This window comes from Barbus barbus (assembly GCF_936440315.1).
Source record: "Barbus barbus genome assembly, chromosome: 32".
Lineage (NCBI taxonomy): Eukaryota > Metazoa > Chordata > Actinopteri > Cypriniformes > Cyprinidae > Barbus > Barbus barbus.
Window position 1 is genome coordinate 26,427,365 of NC_136760.1, and position 18,869 is coordinate 26,446,233.

The following is an 18,869-nucleotide window of genomic DNA, read 5'->3' on the forward strand; positions in this document are numbered from 1 at the left end:
CAAAACAGGCGAGTAACTAAGTTTTAGCCTATTTACTCACCAAAACAATTCTGAGTGTCATTTGGAAGAGTGCATTTGAGAATAATAAGGCTCAAAGCCAGAGAGCTGATGGAGGTGTTTCAGGGAAAGATTAAGAATCACACCGAGGAGGAACACAGATTACGGCTGATAACCATCAGAGCTTTGAAAACAAAACACAACCCGCTGAGATTAGAGGGCCTCTTTGAAACCACAGATGTTTTGATACGTGAGAATGCCAAGCAAGTGAGCCTGGAGACAGCCTGAAGGGTTAATGTGATCCACAGCTGGAGATGTCAACGGTGTGAGCTGGTTTGGAGGTGTTTGTCCCGGCTGATGGAGAAGCACTTCACACTGCCAGAGCTCTCCGGCTCATAATAAGATTGGCATCTAAGCCATTACACCTCAGAGCCTTTCAATCACTACAAGTGAATAACTTCAGCACCTGACCACACAGAAGATAAACACCACAACAAAATACAAGCAACACATACTCAAGCATGAGAGAGAGCACTGTGTGTGTGTGAATGCAGACGCTTCCAGCTACACAGGATCGATTTCATGCATCAAAGCACTAAGAAATGCATCAGCTTTGCATGTTCGTCTGTTTCTGCTGTAATTTTGTGTGAAAATTAAATAATTCTACAGAGAGAGCAAAACAATGACACTGATGTCATGCTGGCAAGGACAGTTTTAGTGATGTGCCTGTCAACATTAATGAGACCGGGAGAAACTGATGATCAGGGTCACGGAGTCAGAGAAACACTCCTCATCTGTTTTCTGCTCATCAATATTTCTCATTTCAGAGCCACTAGTGCTGTGTGCTCTGCATGCTTCTCACTGGCAATTAAAAATAAATATATATATTTTTATATATATTCTTATTAATAGAACAGAAATAAAATGTTTTTTCTGTTTGTGAAAAAATATAAACTGTTTATTAATATTACAACTAGGGCATTTCAAGGAACATCTCATTCAAACCATGTGATTCACTCATTCAAGCAGGTCAACCCTAAATCCCGCAGAGAACAGAGCATTCTCGAGGGACCTTTTGCATTCTTTGTTTGTTTCTTTTGTGCTTTTTTTTATAAAGTTCATGCTGAATCACAAGAGGCCTGCAACAACAGCAAGCAGCGAGCGAACAACAAATGTCATCATGTGCAAATTGAGTCACACTGGCTGAAAGGAGAGCAGTTCTCAGCCTGAGAAAGGTCACGCTCACCAAACTACACCGAGAGACTGAGAAACAAGAGCGAGAATCAGCTACTATCAGAAAGACATGATGTCCTCCGGCAGCACGAGGAGGAAGCAACCCAACCGTTTTATAAGCAGATGAAATGCTGACATCACAAAAGCCAATATCTGGAGGTAAAAATCACAAACTTTATGAGACTATATGCAGGGCAGAGACGCGCTCTTAATAATGCATTGCTTACTTTTACACCGAAACCACACTCATAAAAACTGCAGTTTACAACAAAAGCACCTCCAACTCTCCAGAGGATGAGATTTAATCTAGCGAGCTCTTTGAAATACAAAACCATACTGAGCTACAATGTTTCTTTCTCTCACCACGAGAGAAAAACATACAGGGTGAATTAACCCCCCCCCCCCCCCCCCCCCCCCCCAAAAAAAAAACCACGACTTTGGCACACTTTACTGCGCAAAACTCTGCATCTTATAGACATAATGTAGTCCAAATTCAAACAAAATCAATCAATTCATAAAATATACATTAAATTATGCACAATTATTTTATTATATAACATTAAACTAAATTAATTATTTTATATTCTAATTATTTTATTTATCTTTTTATTTAGCAAGGATGAATATGAAATTTATATTTTAATTTATGTGTCTGCTTTAGTATATAATTTTTAATTCTTTATAAAATCTAGTGTGTGTGTGTATGTATTTATAAAATATATATATATAAAAAAAAAGTGTTGTCACGGTACCAAAATTTCAGTATTTGGTACCGATACCAGTGAAAATCCACGGTTCTCGGTACCAATTTCAGTACCAAAGAAATACACAAAAACATGCTAATTAAAAAACACACTATTTTTATTAATAAAGTCAAACAAAATTAAAATGTACAAAAGTCAATGCCATTCTTTATACTTATTTAAAATTGTTTCAAGTTTTTCCGCAAGTAATAAAGTATGAAAAACAGTAAAAAATATTCCTACTATAACCTATTTTACTATAGTAATACCATTGTTAACTTCCAGGGATTGTGTATAATAATATGAAATAAATGTTTTAATAGATTATGACATTTACATCACAAAATGTGGGGGACGGAACTAATGACAGGTCAGTGAAGGGTAAGCAGTCTAGCCTATCTGGATATAAATATGAATATTAAGCTTAATATGTTTCATACGTTGCATATCCGTAACTGCTATTGGAGTTCTGATGTTGTGTGCTACCCGCTCAGATTGTGCTAACTCCGTCTGTTTATTCAGCAGTAGCTTATATAAATCTTCAGATTGTTTTTTTTATAACTTATTAGAGGTACAGAACGCCACACAGCAACTTTTCGGCATTGCACCAAGCATGAAATCCTAACAAAAAATAAGAATCAATGGCCTAACAAGGTCACCGCGCATTAATTCGAATGGTTTGTTTTCCCCTACGGCCTAAACGGATATGACGTGTTTGTGGGCGTTCCCAGCAATGCCGACCAAGTCAATATGAGACGACGCTAGTTTTGCTCAAATGAAAAGGTAAAATGCTCGTGAAGTGGCTCTCAGAGCAGTTCTGGAGATGTTGTTTATGTATTTATGTCCTCATTGAGACGGCGAATCACCGCGAGCATCAGGCGCGCTTCAGTGTATGTAGCAAAAAAAAAAAAAAAACCTGTGTCTCTGTCATTCATTAATTTAGACAGAACATGCAGGATTCATATTTGAATTGACTTTTGCGGCTTAATATTTACAGATACTAGTCCATGTCGCGATTTGATTCAAGTGTAATGACCTACTTTTGATTAATTCATCCAAACTTTGACAAACTCCGTGACATTCCGTGCTAAACTGTAAATTCCGTTTTTATAAGTGGATTCCAAGATTCCGTCCGCGTTTTCTGCATTGCGGAACTCATAGGGCCGTACGCATCAAGAACCAGGTTGACCGGGTACAGCTAAGGAACAAATTCTCTTCCAGCGATCCTGCTTCCGTGTGGAAAGGTATGAAAGATATCACCAGTTACCATCAACCAGCGCTCTGAAGAATCAACAACTGGCAGACGATTTGAATGACTTTTACTGTAGGTTTGAAAAAACAACCCACACCCGCCCTGAACACCTCTCCACACAACCATTCACACCTCCAGAATTACTATGCATAGAAGTATTGATATATGGAAAACTGATTATACACTAAATTTACATGAACAAAGCAAGCACACAAATGCCCGAAAACCCACACAGTTGTCAGTATCACACCTGTAATAATGGGACTCTTCTCTAACACATCCAACCACTTTATTAACATAAGAGTTAATTCACCTGGATAAACAAACATCCACATCAAGAGAAATCTAATCTAGCATTGTCCATGACCTGAGCGCAGGTGTCTTCATTCCACATCACCTGCCTTCTGTGATGAATGTGACTGAAGGTGTTAATCACACTCTGGAAGAAATAGAAACTCTATTTCTGGTGCATTAGACTGATTCACAGCACAGGCCTGTTCATTACGAGCATGTATTTACACCGCGACAAGATGCTGCAACAAAACAAAGGCACCCCCTGAACCCACTCACATAGAACATTCACTGTATGAAAAAGTGTCATATTTTTTAGTCATTTTTACAGTTTATTTTCTTTTCCTTTGTTTTTTTTTTTTTTGTACATGCTATTTAATATCCAAACTAAATCAGTTTAAATAAATCAGTTATAGCATAAATATAAGGCTTTGTAGACAAATACCGCTCAGGGTATGATGAACAATAATATACTTAAGATTAAAATATTACTTGATTACAATTCATTTTAAAATTTAATGAAATTTCATGTAATTACTTAATAAAAAACAATCAGATTTTCACCTGTGAATCAAGTTACTGTGTCTCATTGCTCTCAGTGTGAATCAATTTAAGGCTTTGTAAACAAAAAAGGTATAATGAATATGAACAACAGTATTCTATTCTTTTTAAATATTAACTGAAAGTAATTTAAATTAAACCAGTATTTCATCTAATCTAGTTTATACTAATTATTTAATAAAATTATGAATTTAAAACTTGCATACTTAAATTAACAACTTAAATTAGTCAGCGTCCGATAGCCTCGTGGTTAGTGCGTCGACATATAGCGCAACTGTTCTCACGGCGACCCGAGTTCGTTTCCCATCTCGAGGTCCTTTGCCGAAACCACTCCCCTTTCTCCTCCCAGTAATTTCATTTTAAAATACTTTTAAACAACATGGCAGCTACACAAACTGGCTGTAGATGTTATGACTGACTCAGTTATGACGGACGATCCTTGTTGTTGTTTATCGCTTGCGATAATATGTGAAATTCTGATTTCTTTTAACTTTATAATTATTTATTACTTGTATAAATTGTTATATGTTGATGTTATATGTTACATGTTTTTATGTCTGCAACCTTGTTAATTGTGCTGCTGTCTGTCTTGGCCAGGACGCTCTTGGAAAAGAGATTTTTAATCTCAATGAGTTTATTCTGGTTAAATAAAGGTCATAATAATAAAATGGCCTATCTCTACTGTCTTTTCTCTATAAAAATATATTCTCTATATAAAGCCCATAAAAATACTTTACAATTAAATTAAATTAATTCCTGTTGGTGTTAAAAGGCAGGCAATTTAAGGCTTTGTAGGCAAATACTGCTCAGGGTATTATGCAAACAATTTAGTGACTTTAAAAAAAAATATATATATTTAAAATGTAAAAATATTAGTTAATTGAAGTTAATTTTAAATCAAACAAGTGCTTACTTAAATTTTAATTCAAACTATTTAATTATTTTATGAAAAATTAATACAATATTTAATTAAAAAATTAGGGCTAAAGGGATACTTTGCTTAAAGATGCTTAAAGGGATAGTTCACCCAAAAATGAAAATTCTGTCATTAATTACTCACCCTCATGTTGTTCCAAACCCACAAGACCTCCGTTCATCTTCTGAACACAAATTAAGATATTTTTGATGGAATCTGAGAGCTTTCAGACCCTCCATAGACAACAAGGGTCCTTACATGATCGCTAAAATAATCCATGTGACATCAGGGGTTCAACCGTAATTTTACGAAGCTATGAGAATACTTTTTGTGCGCAAAAGAAAAGAAAAAAAATAATGACTTTATTCAAATTTGTCTCCCTAGTGCCATTTTGGAGAATATCCACTGAACGCAAACAGCGTATGCTGTTCTGTGTCACCTGCTCCACACGAATATATTTTCTACGTTGTATGTACACTTTAATTTGAGTGAAAACAATGCATCCGTGTGGCGCAGCTGACACAGAAGAGCATAGGCTGTTTGCGTTCAGTGGATATTCTTCAAAATGGCGCTAGAGACTAATTTGAATAAAGTCGTTTTTTTTTTCTTTTGTGCACAAAAAAATTACGGTTGAACCCCTGATGTCACATGGATTATTTTAGCGATCTCTTTGCTACGTTTCTGAGCCTTGATCGTGAAAGGACCCTTGTTGTCTATGGAGGGTCTGAAAGCTCTCAGATTCCATCAAAAATATCTTAATGTGTGTTCAGAAGATGAACGGAGGTCTTGTGGGTTTGGAACAACATGAGGTTGAGTAATTAATGACAGAATTTTCAGTTTTGGGTGAACTATCCCTTTAAAATACGACATGAACTATTTTAATCTTAATTTTAAAGTATTAGTTAAGTTCAATCATTTATAATATTGAAATTAAATGAGAGGATTTTTCACCTGTGAATGGAGTTGCTGTGTCACATTGCAGTCAGTGTGAATATGGAGTCGGTGAGCAGTAAGGGCACACCAAACAAGCGCTTATCCGCCTCCATCAGTGACGCCCACTGAGTGTGTTACAGAGAGGGTGACTGTACATTGTTTTCCCGCTGTCTGGTGCACCTGTTGACTCCACTTTCCCACACCTGCAGGTGGAGGGTCTTCCATCAGCGCTCTGGCACGCAGGTGGGTGCAGCGCGACTTTATGAATTCCAATATGAAAGCCTGACCCCCGACCTCTGCGCCAATCAAACCCCGACACACAAATCCAACACAAGCCCAGCAGTATTGCTCCACAGCAGAAGAATGCATTAGGAATGTGTTAGTCACACGGAGAAATCCAAACATTTCATCCAGCCACAGAGTACGTCTACAATACCAGCACAGATAGATAGGAAAAAACTCTTTACAGAAGATCTTATTTCTTTGAACATCAGAACTTCTCATCACCTTCACACATCTGAAGATCAGCACTATACTTCCAACAGCAGATCACAGATTTTTAGTGTATTGCTATGTCCTCAACAAGACACACGGTTCGAGGCATCATTCACGTAAGTTAGGCACCAAAAATAGTTGCTTTAAGAATAATTATGAGCAAAAGTAAGAACTCCTGCCTTCTCAGTGCTGGGTAGATTACTTACAAATTGTAGTCAGATACTGATTACAAATTACATGACAAAAATTGTAGTTAGTAACAATCCATTACAGAACACATACTTAATATTTAGAATCTGATTACGCAATCCAGATTACATGTAATCAGTAACTACCCAGCACTGTTCCTGCCTCAACATAAACAAAATTACATTTATGCTGTGAAACAAGTAAACGGTTGCTTCAGATCAGGTACTCTGAGAAAACTCTCCAAGTCTGTGACAGAAAACTCAGGTCTGACTTCCTGCTGGCTGTGAAAGAGCGCTAAACCTTCATCTTCACAGTCACGCTGGACGCGGTTTGGCAGAGGCGTTGAGAAGAGAGGCATGAATAAAACAAAACACAACAACACACACACACACACACACCAAGATTCATAATTCATGGCTTTCATTTCAGCAGCCGCCACACTTCTGATAGAGCGAGAACAGAGCGAATTCACGCAGGTGCACACGGAAACGCTACATGCCCGACACACACACTTACTGATGTTGCACTGATGGGAAAAAAAATATACGCAAACACATTCTTGGCCAATTCTGACTGCTGTTTCTAAGCAACAGCAGCATGTGTTGAAGGGAGAGAGAGAGCTAATGTAAGCGATGCTCCCTCTACACGACTGCACATTCCTGATGTTGCTCCAGCGCAAAACCAAAAACAGAAAATCAACTCAACTCAACTAAGTGAGGAAAAAACTTGCTAAATGAATGAACAGAATTTCAACTAGTTCATTGAAGTCAACATCAAACCTCACCGGCAACCCATTTTACTTGCAGAAAACAGTGCTGACAAAAAGCCGTCCTAAACAAACAAGTTAACATTAAGCAACAGTACTTCCAATTTTCTCAACAACTATCTTGTTGACACATCTCACAGACTGCTTTCTGCTCTGGTGACTAAAGAGTATGACATATAGAAACATTGCATCATAGGAAACACTAGTCAGCACACAGCAATGAGCACATCTACTTACTTATTCTGCATCATGTTCATTATGACCCAGTCGGCAGGATACACGTTCTTCCCAATGAGATCCTTAAACATGATAAACGTCTCCATGAGGAAATCCTAAAGAAGATTCACAGTGTTTAGGATGAACCAGACATGACGACAACATGCAGAAATATGTAACAAACATTTAATGCATTTATACAATTTATATTTATATATATATATATATATATATATATATATATATATATATATATATATATATATATATATATATATACACACATATACATATACATACACATATATATATATATATATATATATATACATATATATATATATACATATACACACATATACATATACATACATATATACATATACACATACCATACATACCATACGGCATACATCAAGAATCATTAGATGACATTAAAAGACTATTTAGGGATCACAGTGCAGCACCAAAATACTAATTGTAATTTTAAATCTTTAATCTTTGCCGCATTTACTACATTTTATCCATTTGTCAGCAAGACGTTTTTAATCATTTTAAATATAAATACATTTTCATTCATATATTTTGATAAGTGCAGGTCAGAATAAGTACATCGTTTCATTTTTACATAATTGCGTCATGTTAATTCACCCATATTTCGACATTGCATTTTTACAAAAGTTATTTGAAACATTAAAGACACTTTATTTGCATGTAATATTTGATTCTGTGTATATAAACACTTTTGTAAATTAATTTGATTTGGACACCATAATGGGATCTCTTGTCTTTGACCCCCTCACATGTATTTTTGTCAAGCTATAATACTGGTTCACAGGTTGACGGCACATTCATGTCTGTCTAAAAATGTTTACATGTGGTTGTAAGGAGTTCCTCATGAAGTTTTTCATGGCATTGAATGGAAACTCACCACCACGTCTGTGCGCATCTTCCCAAAGGTGCTGATGAGGTGGGTGTAGTGATAGTCGTCCATCTGCCGCAGAGTGGCCGTCATACACGCCACAAAACTGCCCTGCAGAGAGAGAGAGAGAGAGACAGACAGCTGATCAGTGACAGCAGAACACCTAGAGCATCTATCAATCAAATGCTGACAGGAGCAAAGACCTGCTGTTGAAGGTCCATACACCCTTCAAAATTAACCACACACACACACACACACACACACGTTACAGCCACTCTTTGAGGAACTTCACCGAGACACAGAACAAAATCAAAACGTGCAGCAATTCCAAAAAGTATTACTCATTAACAGCACTTCTGACAGAAAGCAATGTGGTGAGCGTTTGACATCAATATTTCTCCAATCTGATTACAGCAGTCAGAGACACACTAAAGGAATCTAATGATACTTCCACTTTCCCACATGCGGGAATTGGGACCAATAGAACATGCAATTAACCAGAAACCAATTGCTAAGAAATAAAACGGAGGGGAAAAACTCATTTAAGATTTAAAACGCAACAAAAAGGCAGTAAAACACCTCGAACAAGCAGTGGGAATCAAATCTGTGCAGCGTATTAGAAAATGTCACATTACCTGCTGAGGAAACTATTCAAATGTCATTTATGTAACATTAAAGATAAGTAAGAGAGAAAGTTAATAACATAGTATAAAACATCTTTTAATACAAAACCTGAAAATAAGCAAAGGCATAGTTTCTTTAAATAACTTAAGTTGTGGCCTAATGGTTAGAGAGTCGGACTCGTAATCCAAAGGTTGTGGGTTTGAGTCTCGGGCCGGCAGGGATTGTAGGTGGGGGGAGTGAATGTCCATCGCTCTCTCCACCCTCAATACCACGACTGAGGTGCCCTTGAGCAAGGCACCGAACCCCCAACTGCTCCCCGGGCGCTGCAGCATAAATGGCTGCCCACTGCTCCGGGTGTGTGTTCACGGTGTGTGTGTGTTCACTGCTGTGTGTGTGTGTGTGTGTTCACTGCTATGTGTGTGTGTGTGCACGTTGGATGGGTTAAATGCAGAGCACGAATTCCGAGTATGGGTCACCATACTTGGCAGTATGTCACGTCACTTAATCATTATTCTTGGTCAAATAGATTCACATATTTTGTCGCTTCAAAAAAACAAAAACAATATTTAAGTGTCATTCACATGCAAGTTAAATATTTAAAACTGTAAAACTTACAGTAATTGCCACAAGTTTGGAAACATTATGAATTTTAATTTTTTTTAATGAAGTGTCTTATGCTCAAATAAAAAAAAAAAATAGTAAAAACGGCAATATTGTGAAATATTAATTCTAAATAACTATTTTATATACACATACATACACACACACACACACTTACATATATATATATATATTCATAAGTTAAGCACATTATCATTAATTTCTTAATACCATATTGCCAATTTTAGAAACAAATGAAATATACAAAATATAAAATAAATTGTAAAGAACATTTGTAAGGTACAATTTAAAGTATGCAGCAGTTTTTAAAAAATGATTTATTCCTATTACAGCAAAACATCTTGCATTTCTTCATGTATTATCTTGTCTTTCAAAAATAGCCTTTTCCAAAAAAATAAATAGTTCAATTAAAAGGGTCAGAAAGAGGTTAGAAAACTAAAAATTAAGTTTTTGATGGAAGAAACCTTGACTAACATTGTGAGTTGACTTGAGGGAGAAAAATAAATAAATATGACAATGCGTAGGAGTCCTATTAGTTTAAAAGGCACTTCATTCATCTTCGCTAATTTGCAGCCATCTGAAAAGGAGGAAGAAAATTTCCAGCAGATTCCACATGAGCAAACACTGCAAACAGCAACCAGCCGCACACGAAGCCTTCGCACTTTGAAAGTGTGACAGGGGCTATTCCGCGTTTCCTCGCGTTTCATTTGCAAGTCTTTCCTGCAGCGGTAATTAGGTCTGGCCTACATAACTCAGCAGAAACACAACACACAGCTCATGTTCATGACAAGCGCCCCTCTTTCTCTCTCTCCGTATGAAGAAAAGACTGGAGAGGATAAGACTGAAGAGGTAAAACTGGGGTCTTCTGTGAAATATTCATGCTTATCAACTCTGAAGCTACAGTATTTCAGAGGGACAAAGTTTATTTTCCTGGCCGTGTAAAGACACAGTAAACACAGTTAGCCTGGAGTGAGAGATTAGCGCCTCACCGTTCTGCTAATGCGGTTCCATAGCTAATATTTGTGTTTACTGAACATCCTATCTGAGCCTTTGTGTTTGAACAGGACTCATAATGACAGACAAGACCGGCATCACACACACACAACACAACATCAATGCCGTGAAGTCAAGATAACTCAGGTTTAGTCCAGCGTATCATTTACGCACCTATTAACTCCAAAAACGGTGGTATAAAGTGACTGTAATTATTGAGTGAAATACGGTAAAGATAATATTATTTTCTACAGCAAAGGAGTGCTGACAGCTTACACGGATACCTAAAAACAGAGATAAACAAAGATAAAATGATAAGGACGAATGATAGGTCAGTTCTTCTTATATTAATATTTAAGGAGTAATTGAGGATTACACGAGTGATTTGGGTGATGGACAGATGAGATTCATGAATGGAAGCGCTGGCAGAAAAAGCCTCAGTAATTCAGAGCCAGAAATGTTTCTTCTACACGCAGCCAAAACTGAATGAAAGTGCCAGTAAATGCTGGCTTCAAATGAGTCCAAACCAGCAGCCGTTCACGTCTGAAATGAGTGATGCGCAGATACGGTGTCCTGCTGTGAGATCTGAAGTGAGGAATAATAACTCACTCATTCAGCATGTGTAAGCGTGCCACTACTCTTTAACAGATTCCTGCTGTGTATTACTCATGCAGAAATTACACATTGAGCTGCTCTGCAGCGGACTCCTTCAATCACCTGATCACACGGAGAGCTGATCTGCTCTTTAGAAATGTGTCCAAGATACTGGATGTGCAGAACAAGAGCTGACGCCACATAAAACCTCACTCAGATTGAAATTTCTTCTTTTTTTTTTTATTTAAAAATCTTTTTTCTTATTTCGTTTATTTAAGAAAAATGTATCCAATGCCAATAAAGCTCACTTGAATTGAATTGAAAAAAAAAGAGAAACAATGAATAGATGGACGGAAAAAAGAAAAATAGATGGATGGATAGACAAAAGATGGATGAAAAGAAAGGATGAGAAAAGAATGGAAACAGAAAAAAGAAAAATGGATGGATCCAAAAAAGAACAATGGACTGATGGATGGTAAGAAAAATAATAAATGGATTGGTGGATGGATGATACAAAGAAAAATAAATTGATGGATGGAAAGAAAAACATGGATGGATGATGGAGGATGGTAAGAAAACAATGGATGGATGGATGGATGGATGGATGGATGATAGAAAAAAGAAATGGATGGATGTTGGAAAAAATGGATGGATGGGTGGATGGATGATGGAGGAAGGTAAGAAAACAATGGATGGATGATAGACAAAACAAATGCATGGATGGATGGATGGAAAGAAAAACAATGGATGGATGGATGGATGGATAGACGGACAGTAAGAAAAACAATAAATGGATAGATGGATAATTGATCGATTGATGGAGGGAAGGAAAGGAAATAAATGGACAGATGAATGGATGAAGGATAGAAGGAAAGAAAATCAGATCAATGGAAAAAAGAAAAAAAAAATGGAAGGACTGGAAGAAAAAGATGGATGGATGGAAAGAAAGAAAAACAGTAGACGGATGGTTGGATGAAACAAAGTATGCAGATGTGCAGCTCTGAGTGCTACATGAACATCATGAATTAATGGTGAAATGATGGAGAAGGCTTTTAATTTACATCATGTGCTAGTGTGAGTTCAGATGACAAGCCTCTCTCTCTGAGCGGACGGGAATCCTGCAGCCGATTCACTCATCTCAGTAGACAGAGACAAAGGCTGCATCCTCTAAGGTTCATCTCTCCCTTCATCTGTGTTGTGCTCCTCAGCACGTTGCCATGGAAACTGTTTTCTTAAGGAGGTCGATCAAATAAAAGTCAGAGAGAAAGAATGAGATCTTGCTCAAGAGTTTCCCTGACTTCAGCTCCAGAGATTCCTCAAGGTCAGTCTGTGCTACACCAGCGAATAATCAAGCACACAACATATCCAGACACCACTGAAACATTTATGGGAGTGGCCAACACCTTGCATAGCCAATCAGAAAGCCAATTAAAGCAACTTTGATCAAGACAGAAAATATGACTGCTTGCAAATTTGCATGCTATTGGTGCACTTCACTAGTGATAGAAACGGTTTCAAAAGTTTGACATTTTTAATGTTTTTGAATAGAAGTTGCTTATGCTCAATAAAGCTGCATTTATTTGATCAAAATATACAGTAAAAATTGTGAAATATTATTACAATTTAAAATAACTGGTTTTTATGATAAATGGTATTTAAAATAATTTATTCCTGTGATCAAAGCTGAATTTTCAGCATCATTACTCCAGTCTTGAGTGTCACATGATCCTTCAGAAATCATTCTAATATGTTAATTTGCTGCTCAAGAGACATTTCTGATTATTTTCAACAGTTGTGCTACTTTTACAGCATTTATTTGAAATAGAAATCTTTTGTAACATTATAAATGTCTTCACTGTCACTTCTGTTTTAATGTGTCCTTGCTGAACAACGCTCCATTGTGCAACATTTAAATGGATACAATTTTAAGTTTTCTTAAAGTTTCCATCTTGTATTCCTTGACACTTCAGACCTTCAAACTGAAAGAGGAGTCACAAAACTATCAAACACTCACTTGAACGCAATTCAAATACTGCATCGCACCACAGTAAACAGCAAACATTTGCAGAAACAGCTGCAAAAACACAAATAAATGTCCTCTGCTGGTGATAATCGTACACCTGCGCAGCAGAAACTGGCATTGTAAGCATCATTTACAGCCACAATTTAGCTGCAGCACTTCTATGCTGTCAATCGAACACCTGCAAAGCGAACAGTGCATGTCAATTAATGTTGCGGCTTTTATGGTCAGAAGTTGAATATCAAGTAGGAAAATCCCAAACCGGACTTTGAATGGAATGCAGCATCAGCTCAAAAAGCGTATATACTGCATGCACGCTTCAAAAGCAATGCCATGCAAATTTAAATGCAAAAACAGTATGCAGTCTGGGTAGTTTCGCAATACTGTTTTCAAGATGCAATAGCAGGGGAAAAAAGAAAGACGTGTGCCTGGCTGAACATCTTTCACATCTAATGGTTTCTTATTCTTGCTTCAGGTCGAGTCAGTTTTATTACAGAGCAGGAGTGTGTTCATTTACAGCTAAATCACACTAATTAAATAATGGCTCTGTCAGTTACAAATGGAGCAGCTAAGACAGAATCCCTGTCCGCTTAACTGAAGACATGCCACTCCTGTAGAGACACCAGCAGGGGTCTGGAAACATCTGGAGCAGCATCTGTGTGACGCACAGCAGGAAAAAACCCTCGCAGGAGAAATGCAGCGATGCAAGAACAACAGCAAACTTAAAGGGACAGGTTCACCCAAAAATGAAACTTTGCTGTTAACTTAATCACCCTGCAGGCCATCTGAGATGTATTTGACTATTTTTCTTCAGTAAATAAGTAAAGAAGATTTTTAGCTGAGAGAACCGTGGTCCTTGGTGGTTAAAAAAAAAGCAAGTCAAAGGCACTGAGAGTCAAAAAAAAAAAGCATATCAGGCAACACAAAATTAATACTTGTGGCTCCTGACAATATATTGAGGTCTTATGAAGTGAAACGATCGGTTTGTACAAGAAACTGAACATTATTTACAACATTATTACCTGAATAACAGAATAAAGACCAAAGATTTCCTGTTAGATTTACCTAAAACGAATTATATCTTATTAACCACTACAGAGACATCAGAGCCAGCGGTAATTGTGCCGTGTTGAGGCCGCTCTCGTCGGGAAACACACGCACTGAGTGCACGCTGAGCGCGTGGAGCTAGTCTCCGAAACTAGCAAAGCACATTTTCAAATAGGTTCTGTCTTTATAAATAAACCACAGATTTGAGTTAAACAACTACATTCCCGCCTGAAGTGCTTTTAAAACTACATTTCATGACACAATAACAGTAATATTTTTTTTAAATTATGCGAATATATGATGGTTGAAATGAACTCAATGAATGCTGCGGGAACTCAACCAATCAGCATGTTCAGCGCCCAAGTCCCATCCCCGAAAGTTCCGGACCTTTTAAAAAGTACTACCTCACAAGCAGGGACTTTCTGAGGGGCAATTTTTTACTCAGAACTTTATTTAGATCCTGGTTCCTGCGGTGGAAACACACCAAGAACCAGCCCAAAGTCCCTAGTTCCTGGGGAAAGTTCCTGCGGTGGAAACGGGGCTACTGACTTGCATTTTATGAATCACCAAGGACCACAGTTTCAGCTAAAAACTTTTTCACTGTTCTACTGAAGAAAAAAAAAAAAAATGACCTGCTTCTTGGATGGATAAATTAACAGCAGATTTTCGTTTTTGGGTGAACTATCCCTTTAAAGATCTGCAAAAATGGCTCGGAAATCAATGGTATTGATGTCATAACAATGAGCACATTAACATATGACTGGCACATTTGCATTGTTGGAGATTAATGGCTTGCTACTAAAAATCTAATTTTCATTGGGTAAATTTAATATATTGAAAAAGGATGGAAAATGGTCATGAACAACTAAATGATGCCTGTTTTGGTGCAAGAAACCATTACTATAAATATAATTGGACTTCAGGGGGGAAAAAAATGCTAATGTAGAATATGAGCTGTTGAATTTATAATTGACGTCTGGTGTTTATACAGCAGCATCTTCTGCCTGTACCAAACAAATCTCTTAATAATCTAGATGGAACACGTATCTACAGAAACTTCAGACTGACTCATTTCCGAGGAAACAGAATTTGTGACTGCATGTGAGAGTTCTTGTGCGTCTTGTGAGAGTTCATCAAGTCCAGCCCAGAACCGGTCCAGAGTCCTTCAGACATTAGCATGTGTGTGAGATGGTGTTCGGCTTAATTAAGTTTATTACCACACACACATAAAGCAGGTCAACACACTGTCAGCTATAATAGAGTGTAATGTGTTTACTTACTGGCAGCATTTCAACTTGATTACAGCTACAGCTCAGAGAAAGTTGGTGCTTTTATTAGAAAAGCTGTGGAGGTCTGTTCTTATGAACTGTTGTTTAAAATAAAATAAAATGTACTGTACAGACACAAGGCTGAAAGATATGCAGACAGACAGACAGAGAGAGGATTGATGTGTCTGGCATGAGACCAGATCTCAGCAGCTCTTGTTTTAAGGTCCTAATTAAAGCAGCAGGGATGCAGGTTGTGAACGACAGGCGAGCTGAGAGAGATTCTCACATATCCGTCTGATTCTGTAGTCTTCATGTGGACCTGCTGACGGTCCTTGCAACATTGCAACACAACTAAATACACTCATTCAGTGTTAGCTCACTACTGACTGATCTATGAAACTAATTTCATTAGCACATGCTTTTATCTAAAGTGACTTACAGAACATTTACCATAATCACAATAAATTGCAAGGGTTAAATATGTTAATCAGGTGATGGAATATATATCCAGTGTTATTTTCTGACTGAAATATTAGAGTTGTGATTAATATTTATTAAGTTTTATTTTTAATTCTTTATTATTTTTATTGATAATTTATGACTTTCAATGTATTTTTATATTTTTCCTTTCTATATATATATCTCTTTCATTATAAATGTGTTACATTTTTTGTGCATTTTCCCCCATTTTTTTTTTTTTTTTTGCTTATATAATCAGTTTTCAAGTTAAACTAAATAAAAATGAGAAACTTTGCCTTGGAAATTAGATGAAATATATGTTTAAGTTTAATATATAAGTACAATTTTCATTCAGTTAACATATTTCAAGCAACAGTTTTTTTTATGGTTTTAGTTTTAGCTAACTATAACAATGAAGAGCCTGAATAAGCCATCTTTCCATGGTTCCCTCACTTTTTAATCAATGAATCTCCTTGATTTCTCCATGAACTTTACAGTTCTTAGTTATTACCGAATAAGGATTTTTTTTTTAAAAGGACAATGCATTAATGCATTAACAAATAATTTGAACCAATTTGTGGACCAGTTCAATCAACCAATGGGAAAGACAAGACAATTCATCACAAATCACTGACTAGTTTTCATTTTCACAAGAACAATATCTAGCTAATTAAATATTTTAGAGCTTTCCTGAGTTTTGCAGGTCTGTAAAAACACTTGAGCTTAAACCACTTTATCACCACACCCAGATGGAATCTGCTGACTTGTCCATTTTCTATGCTGATTTTGAGAAAAAACAAAAGGAATTTAAACAGTCAAAAGTGGAGAGTATTACATACTCAAAGTTCAATGAAATAGCACAAACTATTTAATACCAACAAAGAGGCGATGCCGGTACAGAAAACCTGACAGGTGTCTGAATTCTGCAGTTTTCTGCACAGAAAAGCAAGGGTCTGAACATCAGCACGGATAATATAGAGCCGCTACAGCGGTGCTGACAGATATGGGTGTTGAGAGCATGAAACCGAGTGCGTTTCTGGAGTGTGTCTCAGGAGATGGAAGTTCAAAGCCGTTTGTTCGGGGAACTGAATTTAGACGCTGCGGTTCACACGTTTGATTTCAGTCATGACGGTTGGACAAAACCCGTGGAATAAGGGCTGACCAATCCTGCGGGTTACACAAAGTCTCTCTCTACATGCATGTGTGCATACATATAACAGTGCAAAAGAACCCCAAAACCTGAAGAAAATAATAACTCTACATGCTGATTCAACAAAATCCACGCAAATGAGACAGATGTCACCCTGGAGGAGGCCATGCGGTGATGTGGCCTTACTAGCAGCTAGGACAATGGAATCAATGTGTGCGGCGTCAGCAGAAAGCACTTTCCTCCAAGTGGCCCTTATGGCAGATTAGAAAAAAAAAAAATAGATAATGAAGAAGTGAGATGAAGAAAGAAAAGCTGCATAGATGAACCAGACTATGACTGGCCAAAGTGAAAGTTCTCCCCAAAACTCTTAATTCACTCATTTACTCGTCATTTTTAACCAGTATGACTGACTTTCTTCTGTGAAATCCAAAAGATGTATGTCTCAATGGGGTGCAAAGTTGTTTTGACCCCTACATTCTTCAAAATACCTTTTGTTGTGTTCAATAGAAGAATGTCACACAGGGATGGGAATACGTGATGGTGAGCAGATGTTCTCAAGGAGATCTGCCTTTAATGTCTCAAAAAAAACTCTAGCTTTGAATCTATTTCATAAACTTTCTCAAATCCCAGCTTGTCCTCAGAAGCAACTTTGTTTCTCAGACTGATAAAACCTTTTCTTTTGTGGCAACGGGCTGTAAGTCTATCTGAAATAACCGAAATAATGTGGTGACGTGATGTGGAACTACAATGCAAGCTTAGAATGACTTTACAGTCATTCAGTTGCTGAAACATAATCATCTTAGAATGTCTGACAGCCAATCAGAATCAAGCATTCAACAATGCCGTGCTATAGACCCTTTTTCTGTTAGTAAACATTGTGACGTTTTTCTGTGGGCGGAGCTTAGCTGGAGGCAGAAAGATTCCACTGAACGCTTCACTAACGCTAGCTATGAAGTTTGTTAGCTTGTTTTTTAACAATAACTGGAGAAAATCCGATTTCACCCACAGATGTAAGGTCACGCACTGTCCAGGACCGCGATTGTTATTTGAAAAGGTTAACTTAATGGATGGACGAAACCAGATCTGCCGATCCGCGCACGCTTTTCCTCGAAGCATGCACGATCTGACCGGATTCCCTCCGGTTGACTGACTCACATCTAACCTGTGTAGTTAAGACAGACTCACAGTGTCTATCTAGTCATGAAGATGTATTTTCAATTTCAGCAGGCAACTATTTTTACAGAAACATTATTATTATTATAACACAATTACTCATAACAATACAATTACAAATGATTAAGCTTATAAGTTTGTTGTTTTACACACATGCACACAGACATTATTTAATACACAACATAATCGTGAGATGCATAAGAAATCTATAGACGCACTCATAACAACAAAAGACAATACTTTATTGAACCTTTTCTGACAAGAAGTGTGCGTTGCAAACGCGAGCATTTTGACGGTCGTTTCTGTCCAGTCCTCGGGTTTTATCGCGTTTTAATCACAGTCGTCCGTTTTTGTCTGGCAGTGGCAGCAGGTAAGCGATAAAATTTCAAATCAGAGCCTGTACTAT

The 18,869-nt window shown here is 37.2% G+C and overlaps 1 protein-coding gene across 2 annotated transcripts in view; it reads right to left on the minus strand.

Annotated features, from left to right (window-relative positions):
• Positions 1–18,869, minus strand: part of LOC306852401 (dedicator of cytokinesis protein 1-like) — a 231,446-nt gene that overhangs the window by 72,180 nt on the left and 140,397 nt on the right. For both annotated transcript variants that reach the window (XM_079389174.1, XM_079389173.1), the window contains exons 28-29: positions 8,524–8,625; positions 7,614–7,708 (exon numbers count right to left, since the gene is read on the minus strand). In XM_079389174.1, the coding sequence (XP_079245300.1) occupies positions 7,614–7,708; positions 8,524–8,625 (197 nt within the window). The remainder of the gene's footprint in view (positions 1–7,613; positions 7,709–8,523; positions 8,626–18,869) is intronic.